General features: G+C 38.5%; 1 protein-coding gene across 1 annotated transcript; it reads right to left on the bottom strand.

Moving 5' to 3' along the window:
* Window positions 1-423: 423 nt before the first annotated feature.
* Window positions 424-5,018, bottom strand: LOC126082406 (interferon alpha-5-like). The gene is made up of 2 exons (XM_049894940.1): window positions 4,454-5,018; window positions 424-500 (listed from the first exon to the last, which is right to left on the bottom strand). Exons 1-2 carry the CDS (start codon window positions 5,016-5,018, stop codon window positions 424-426), a joined length of 642 nt encoding a protein of 213 aa, XP_049750897.1.
* Between the last annotated feature and the right edge of the window lie 4,329 nt (window positions 5,019-9,347).

Raw genomic sequence — 9,347 nt, 5'->3', positions numbered from 1 at the left:
TTTCTCTGGAAAATTGAGAGCTCCAAGAGGTTAAGAATTGTGTTTGCGTTATTCATCTCTATATCCTAGGAAGGCCATGTAATCTGCCATAGAGATATGCAGTTTTTAAATATAAGTTGACTAAAATGAATGAATGAGTAAATTTATCATCCATTCTTCATATTGGGTTACAAATTCAGGCTATTTCTCTTTTTAAAAATAAACAAAACAAAAAAGTCTTCTATGGAAAAATTAAATAAATCAAACAAGAAAAAATTTGACAAAAGGTAAAGGTGAACATATTTTCTCATATTTTAAAATATTATAAAGGTGAACATGATATAGGTACAATACTATTTTAAATACCCCACATAGTAAAAACTAGATAAAGTAGACAAATGAATGAATATATGGATACATATATAACATCAGCATACTCATTTCTTAAGGACTGATGCCCCTAGAGATAATTATTTCAGCAACAGAAGCTTTTGAAGAATTTAATTCTATCCGTTCCATGACTAAAGCACAAATATGAGTCTTTAGAATGACTGAACATGTCGGGGTGTGAGTTAGTGTATTAGCTAATAAGAATCCTTTCAGTAAATTTCCAGGTCCCCTTTCTTACCTTTTAATCTTTCTTCTTGCAAATTTGATATTAAAGAGAATGACTTTATGATTTTCACTCTGTTAGCTTCCCAGGCATAGTCACCCCATTTCTACTGTTTCATATTGAGATCGTTCCCTGGAAGCACCTCTTCACCATACCTGACTATGGTCCTTGCTTCCCAGAGATGTTGCTTCAGGTCCCATTTTCTACGCTAAATAGATCTGGAGGTCTTCCAGCTATTGGTGAATTTTAGTGCCAAGTTTGGCCAGAAGGGTCATATTCCAAGAAGAGTGGAGCCATTTTGTGGGTTGAAGAGGTTGAAGATCTGCAAGAACTTCTTGTGGAGGACAGAGATGGCCCACGGCTTCTGGAAATGGCTGCCATCGACTATGTCGTGGTGGAATCTGAAGTCATTTCTGTATTTCAGGTGGACAAAGGGGAGATTTTTCTTTTTCAGCCCAGAAACATCAAGGTCCTTCTGTTAGTCCATGGTTCTGAGCCAGGTCACAACCACCTAGAGATCAGATGCTCCTGCAGCTAACCACCACTAGGGCCAACCTGAGGAAAGGGGGGGAAGCAATCTTTTGTGCAAGTAAAACCTATGTAGGTAGTGCTCCTCTTCTTGCCAAGAACAATTTTTACCTCTGATCTGGGACTGTGCTTTTGCCCTCTTTGTTTTGCATGGCAGCCAAATTACTTCATCCCTGTGTGTATGTCCTCTTGAGAAAGGATTTACTAGACTTGTTTGACAGGTACCTCCTTAGGATAAAAGGCTATCTGCTGTTCACTGTTTTACCATTAGCCAAAGGTTCATAGTCATTACTCAAGGTATAATCATTAATAATAACAGTCTCAGATTTTCTCTTAGGAAGGAAGACATTCAAGTACAGCCAAGAGGCTGGACTTCACCAGGGCCTTGTGTCTGGGAACATAATAGCCATTTTTCACTCTTTGAATCCTTTCTTACAGAAGTCACTGAAGACTCTTCAGGTAGTTGCCAAAATCCCTGGGTGGTATTCTAATTTTTTTTTAATTGGGGCATGGATGTGTTGGTTCTAAGACCCATAACGTTTTCATCCTTTCCCCAGCCTCGTTTCACCTCTCAAGTCAGCTAACACTTCTTTAGATTACCCTCTGGCTCAATGTGCACACAGCCTCATATCTTTAAATGAAAGTAAAAGAAGGAAAGCGACTTTCAATAACTCACTTTATAACAGACTGGAGTAAGTCAGTGCATCACAACTTTGAACTTGTAGCACACCTTTATTTGAAGGTGGTTGCCTTTTTCCCTTAGCAATCAACTGAAATTAGCCCCAGCATGTTTTTGTGTATAGCATAGCTTGTCAAAGGTGACCCCTCTCTTCTTTTGATCAGGGCTCATGTATCAAATATTTCCATAACCTCCAGATGACATGAGAAAAAAGTTATGCGAATGTGTGTGGGCGGGGACAGTGAGGGAGTGGGGAAAGTATCCATTGTTGTTTTTTTATTTGGTTTGTTTTTCATTTTAACCTTAAAGAGGAAAAACCCACTAAAACCCACTGGCATTGAGTCGATTCCGACTCATAGTGACCCTATAGGACGGGGTAGAACTGCTCCATAGAGTTTCCAAGGAGCACCTGGTGGATTCGAACCGCCGACCTTTTGGTTAGTAGCCGTCACACTTAACCATTTTGCCACCAGGGTTTCCAAAATAGGAAAAGGACTTTCATTTTGCCAAATGTTGATTTCTGTGTTAGATTTAATTCATTAAATGGTTTATCACTTATTATGCTCGAAGTTCCTGAGCTTGCCACAGGAGATTCCATGATGACTTACCTCGCATCAGAAACTTCTGTGGAACTAACTAATAACCTTGCATAGACTATTCAGTTAGTGCATTTCTATTGAGCCTCTTGGTTCATCGTTCTCATCTCACAGTGAATATGTAGGGCAGTGAGGCCCAACATACGATGCTGGATAAAATGAGCCTTCCTCTCTTTGCTGGTTTGAGATTCTTTAAAATTTAAACCTTCTTTTTATTTAGAGTTTTTCTAGACAAGGTTTGTCATGCTGCATCTGAATTAGATTCTACATCACCTTCAGGTAATAGGGAAGTAAAAATGGAAATGTAAAATAACTGTATCGTTATTTTTCATAGTTTTCAATACATCATTTTTTCCTTTCTGTATTTAACTTTCTTAGAAAGCTGTCATTGCATTTGGAGTTATTGAGGCTAAAGGAAAGTCAATGCAAATCTGAATGTAATGAAGGTAGAAGAATGAAAGTGACTCCCCAGGTAGGGAAAAAAAAAAAAGATGACACTGGGACTTTTTCTCCTCTTTTACTCACTCTTCCATCTACTCTAGTATGGCTTCTGCATATTAATTCTACAAAACTGGTCTCACTAAGGTCTCTGATGCCCTCTGTTTTTCCCGTAGTGGACAGTGTCAATCCACTAAGCAGCTCTCTGACCTCCAAGGCAGTACTAAACAAAACAATGAGACATCTTCATTGTAAGCAATTAAACATATCTGATTTAAAATAAATAAAATATTAAAATGACTTGCCAATACAGCAGTTTTATGAATCTAGCCAGAGACAAATCTATTTTTAAAAAGGGGAAACTATGCAGAGTAAATATAATCCACATTCTTTTCCATTTTCCATCCTATTAGATCATCTACTTTACAAAGCAAACCACTCAAAATATCTTTCTATATATATTGTCACTAACTCCTCTTCTTCACCCTTCCACTAAGATCCTCAATGCCATCTATATTCAGGGTATGGTAGACAATTCCAATCCACATCTTCCACGAATGCATCGATTCTTCTCCTAAGCCATTTTATTTCTTTACATATGTTCTTATCAAAATTCTCTGTTGTTGTCCTGCTAATGTGTGGGCATTCCACCTCTGTTTCCTTTGTGGCTCTTCACTCCCCTCTAAAGGTTGCAAGTCTGCAGAGTCAAGTTTAAGTCTTTCTCTTATTTTAGACTCTATTATGTGACCACTTCCATTCGCAGTCTTCGTGAACAAATATGAGCCTCCAGCTATGGCACTGATTGTAAATTGTAGACTCATAGCCAATTGCCAATGGACAATTGACTAGATACCTACTAGCTCACTTGTGGAGGATATAGACCACTTTTATTTTCCTTGTTGGCATGTGTCACACCAGCTTCTGCTGAGAAAATTCCTTTTTTATTATTTTTTGTCACATTATAGCATTTAATTGAACAGATATTAGTTAAGCATAATTATTATTTTTAGATCTCTTTCCCTACAAAAACCAAAGATACAAGAGAGCAGGAACTATGTTTGTTCTACTCACCTCTAAACCCTGAGAGCAACATACAATCTGGACAGAGAAAGTCCATTTTTATTTATAACTTGTATATGATAATGATGGCTAAGTGAATTATACCATCTATTCTTTAATCAAACTACTTAATCAGGCTTGGTGTTTCCTTTTCGAAGAATAAACAAATACAAGAAGTTTTCTACAATAAAAATTTAATGAACAAAGCAAAATAATAAAATATAAAAGAGAATATAATTTTCATGCACAGTGTAAAGGTATACATGATATGATGTGAACAATAAATAAGTTAAATGTATAAATAAATAAATAAGTATTTAAATAGATAGATAAATCAATACATCAGCATGGTCACTTGTAAGGAACTAGTGCCCATGTAGTGGAACACAACGTTGCTTAATACTCCTGAAAACACATTTGACAAGTTTGACTCAATTCCTGTCCTGATTATAGCAGAAATGAAAGTTTGAAATGGCTGAACTTGTGAAAGTAGGATACAGTGTATTAGTTGATGACAACCTTTTTTTTTTTTTTTTTATAGGATGTGGTCACCTTCCTTACTTCTTAGCCTTTCTTGCCAGTTTGTTGATGCAGAGAAGGAGCTCATGATTTCTGCTCTGACAATCTCCCAGGCACAAGGGCTGTATTTCTTCTCTGTCAGATAGACAGTGATTCTTTGGAAGTACTTCCTCACAGCCAGCATGGAGTCCTCGTTTATCAGGGGGAGGGCAGTTTCTTCTATCCCCATCTCCTTCATCAAACAGACTTCCAGGTCATTCAGCTGCTGATAGAGTCCAGTGTACAATTTGTCCAGGAGGGTCTTATCCCAGGCAGCAGATGAGGCCTGTAGGCTGAAGAGGTTGAAGAGCTGTTGGATTATTTCATGGTGGACAGAGATGGCTTGAGTCTTCTGGAACTTGTTGCCATCAAGCTCCTCCTGGGGAAACCCAAAGTCATTTCTGTCCTTCAGGCAGGAGAAAGGGGAGATTCTCCTCATTTGTCCCAGAAGTATCATGGTTCTCCTGTTAGCCAGGCTATGGCTCTGAGGCAGGTCACAGCCCAGAGAGCAGGTGGAGTTGCAGCTGAGCACCACCAGGGCGATCAGCAAAAGGAAAGAGAAGGCCATTGGGGATCTTGTAGATGCTGCTGTCTTGGTTGATGCTGGTAGGTCTGTGAGCCTGGGTCTCCAGGTTCTCTGAAGACCTTGCTCTGGGCATGGGTTTTAAATAGGGAACACACTACTTTCCATTTTCTTTGTGACATCCCCTCTCTTACTTTCTACTTCTGTTTTTGCTTTCCTGTATGCACTCTGTACATGGAATTTTAGTGCAGTGTTTCTCAACCTTTTTTTCTCATTATTGAGACCCCCAGCAATCTGTTGAGATTTTTTTTTTCCCCTAACGGAACCACCCCCCCCTTGACATTTTAGTACCACAAGTATACTGTATTTTCATTTTTGTATCTATATATATCTGTGTTTTATGCACAGAATGAGAAAGTGTAAACTTTACCCTTTTTGTTGAATTCATGGTTAATAATGGAAGAGAGATACATATACAGAGAAGAAATGTGTGTGTACACACATTCATATGCACATATATGTTTCCTCATACCTTGTATTGACAGAATGCACTGGGGTGCTAACAGAAAGGCTGGTGGTTCGAACCCACCCAGTGGCTCTGCAGGAGAAAGACCTGGAGGTCTGTTCCTGTTAAGATTACAGCCTAGAAAACGCTATGGGGCAGTTCTGCTCTGTCATATGGGTTAATATGAGTCAAAAATCAATGCAACAGCACCCAACGACAACACAGCAGAAAACAATAGACAAATAGCAATGACCACAATTTGTTGTTATCTTAGTTTCAAATATACCTTCATTTCTTGGTGTCAAAAATCTAACACAGGCAAACATCTTTCTGGTATTATCTGCTTTCAGCCAGGATCTGTCTGACATCAGCAGGATATCTCTCATTTCATGTCCTTTTCTGAATTTGGCTTGAATTTCTGGCAGTTCCCTGTCAATGTACTGCTACAGCCACTTTTGAATGATCTTCAGCAAATTTTTTCTCTGTATGATATTAATGATATTGTTCAATATTTTCCCCATTCTGTTGGATCACCTTTCTTTGGAATAGGCATAAATATGGATCTCTTGCAGTCAATTGGCCAGGTAGCTGTCTCCCAAATTTCTTGGCATAGACAAGTGAGCACTTCCAGCGCTGCATCAATTTGTTGAAACATCTCAGCTGGTACACCATCAATTCCTGGAGCCTTGTTTTTTATGAATGCCTTCAGCGTAGCTTCCACTTCTTCCTTCAGTACCGTCAGTTCCTGATTATATGTTACCTCCTCCTGAAATGGTTGAACATTGACCAGTTCTTTATGATGTAGTGACTCTGTGTATTCTTTCCATCATCTTTGATGCTTCCTGTGTATTTTAATATTTTCCCTGTAGAATCCTTTAATATTGCAACTCCAGGCTTGAATTTTTTTTCTTCAGTTCTTTCAGCTTGAGAAATACCGACTGTGTTCTTCCCTTTTGGTTTCCTAACTGTAGGTCTTTGCACATGTCATTATAATACTTTGTCTCCTCAAGCTGCCGTTTGAAATCTCCTGCTCAGCTCTTCATTATTTATTCCATTTGCTTTAGCTATTCAAAGTTCAAGAGCAACTTTCAGAGTCTTTTCTGACATTCATTTTGGTCTTTTCTTTCTTTCCTGTCTTTTAAATGACCTCTTGCTTTATGATGTTCCTGATGCCATTCCACAACTCATCTAGTCTTTGGTCATTAGGGTTTAACATGTCAAATCTATTCTTGAGACAGTCTCTAAATTAAGGTTGGAAGTACTCAAGGTTATACTTTGGCTTTTGTGGATTTGTCCTAATTTTCTTCAGTTTGAACTTTAACTTGCATATGAGCAATAGATGGTCTGTTCCACAGTTGCCCCTGGCCTGGTTCTGAATGATGATATTGAGCTTTTCCATCATCTCTTTACACAGATGTAGTCGATTTGATTCCTATGTATTCCATCTGGCGAGGTCCAAATGTATAAAAAATTATAGGCACCATTTATTTTGGTGAAAAAAGGTATTTCCAATGAAGAAGTCATTGGTCTTGCAAACTTCTATTATGCAATCTCTGGCATCGTTTCTATCACTAAGGTCGTAATTTCCAACTACCATTCCTTCTTCTGGAAACCCTGGTGGTGTAGCAGTACAGCTGCTAGCCAAAACGTCAGCATTTCAGATCCACCAAGTGCTCCTTGGAAATCCTTTAGGGCAGTTCTACTCTGTCCTATAGGGTTTCTATGAATTGGAATCAACTTGACGGCAGTGGGTTGGGTTTTTTGTTTTTATTCCTTCTTCTTTGTTTCCAACTTTCACATTCCAATCACTGGTAATTATTAATGCATCCTGATTGCATGTTTGATCAATTTCAGACTACAGATATTGGTAAAAATCTTCAATTTCATCATCTTTGGCTAGTGGTCTGTCCATAAATTTGAATAATAATCGTATTAACTAAGTGGTTTTCTTTGTAAGCATATGGATATTGTCCTATCACTGACAGCATTGAACTTCAGGATAGATCTTAAAATGTTCCTTTTAGTGATGAATGCAACACCATTCCTCTTCAAGTTGTCATTCCTGGCATGGTAGACCATATGGTTATCTGATTCAAAATGGCCAGTATAAGTCCGTTTCAGCTCACTAATGCCTATGATATCAATGTTTATGCTTTCCATTGCATTTTTAATGATTTCCAATTTTCCTAGATTCATACTTTATACATTCCATGTTCCAATTATTGACAGAAGTTTGAAGTTGTTTCTTCTCATTTTGAGTCATGCCACATCAGAAATGAAGGTCCCAAAAGCTTGACTTCATCCACATCATTAAGGTCAACTCTCCTTTGAGAAGGCAACTCTTCCCCAGTCGTCTTTTGAGTGCCTTTGAACCTGAAGGGCTCGTCTTCTGGCACTAAATGAGACAGTGTTCCACTGCTATTCATAAGATTTTCACTGGCTAATTCTTTTCAGAAGTAGACTGTCAGGTCCTTCTTCCTAGTATATCTTTGTCTGGATGTTCAGCTGAAACCTGTCCACCATGGGTGACCCTGCTGGTATTTGAATACCGGTGGCATAGCTTCCAGCATCACAGCAACACTCATGCCCCCACGATACGACAAACTGACAGACTTGTGTTTTACTGACTACACAAATAAATTCTACTTGTGGGTCATAACAAATTATGGATAACATTGGATAGAATGGGAGTTCCAGAATAAATAATTGTGCTTGTGAAGAACCTGTACATAAACCAAGAGGCAGTCATTGGAACAGAACAAGGGGATACTGCGTAGTTTAAAATCAGGAAAAAGGTGCATCAGGGTTGTATCCTTTCACCTTACTTATTCAACCTGTATGCTGAGCAAATAATAGAGAAGCTGGAGTATATGAAGAACAGGGCATCAGGATTGGAGGAAGACTCATTAACAATCTTTGTTATGCAGATGAAACAACCTTGATTGCTGAAAGTGAAGAGGACTTGAAGCTCTTATTGATGAAGATCAAAGACCACAGCCTTCAGTATGGATTGCACCTGAACATAAAGAAAACAAAAATCCTCACAACTAGACCAACAAGCAACATCATGATAAACAGAGGAAAGATTGAAGTTGTCGAGGATATCATTTTACTTGTATCCACAATCAACACCCATGGAAGCAGCAGTCAAGAAATCAAACGGAGCTTTCCACTGGGCAAATCTGTTGCAAAGAACCTCTTTAAAGTGTTAAAAAGCAAAGGTGTCACCTTGAAGTCTAAGGTGCACCTGACCCAAGCCATGGTGTTTTCAATCGCCTTATATGCATGGGAATGCTGGACAATGAATAAGGAAGATCAAAGAAGAATTGATGCCTTTGAATTATGATGTTAGTGAAGAATGGACTGCCAAAAGAACAAACAAATCTGTCTTGGATGAAGTACAGCCAGAATGCTCCTTAAAAGCAAGGATGTTGTGACTACGTCTCACATACTTTGGAGAATTATCAGGAATTATCAGTCCCTGGAGAAAGGTATCATGCTTGGTAAAGAGTCAGTGAAAAAGAGCAAGATGCTCAACGAAGTGAGTTGACACAGTGGCTACAACAATGGGCTCAAGAATAAAAATCATTGTGAGGATGGCACAGGACTGGGCAGTGTTTCATTCTGTTGTACATAGGGTCACTGTGAGTCGGAACTGCCAAAAATACCTGACAAAAACAATGAGAACATCTCCACCAAGAGGAACTGTTTCTCCATTAAGAAATTAGTGATTATAGGACTGTGCTAGGAAATGTACAAGATGAGTGCTCAAAAGTTATGATGAAAATGTTGTGTCCTAGGGATGCTGGAACCTTTTTAAAGGAGCTTCTACTGGACAAATTTGAACATGAAAATAATAATGATAATAA

Source organism: Elephas maximus, chromosome 9, assembly GCF_024166365.1.
Source record: "Elephas maximus indicus isolate mEleMax1 chromosome 9, mEleMax1 primary haplotype, whole genome shotgun sequence".
Taxonomy (NCBI): domain Eukaryota; kingdom Metazoa; phylum Chordata; class Mammalia; order Proboscidea; family Elephantidae; genus Elephas; species Elephas maximus.
The sequence above is the reverse complement of the archived record's forward strand: the minus strand, read 5'-3'. Positions and strand labels throughout refer to the sequence as shown.

Coding starts and splice junctions, on each gene's coding strand:
- LOC126082406 (XM_049894940.1), bottom strand. CDS start 5,018: ATGGCCTTCTCTTTCCTTTTGCTGATCGCCCTGGTGGTGCTCAGCTGC. Junction 501..4,453: donor CTGGCAAGAAAGGCTAAGAA/GTAAGGAAGGTG, acceptor TTTGTGCTTTAG/TCATGGAACGGATAGAATTA.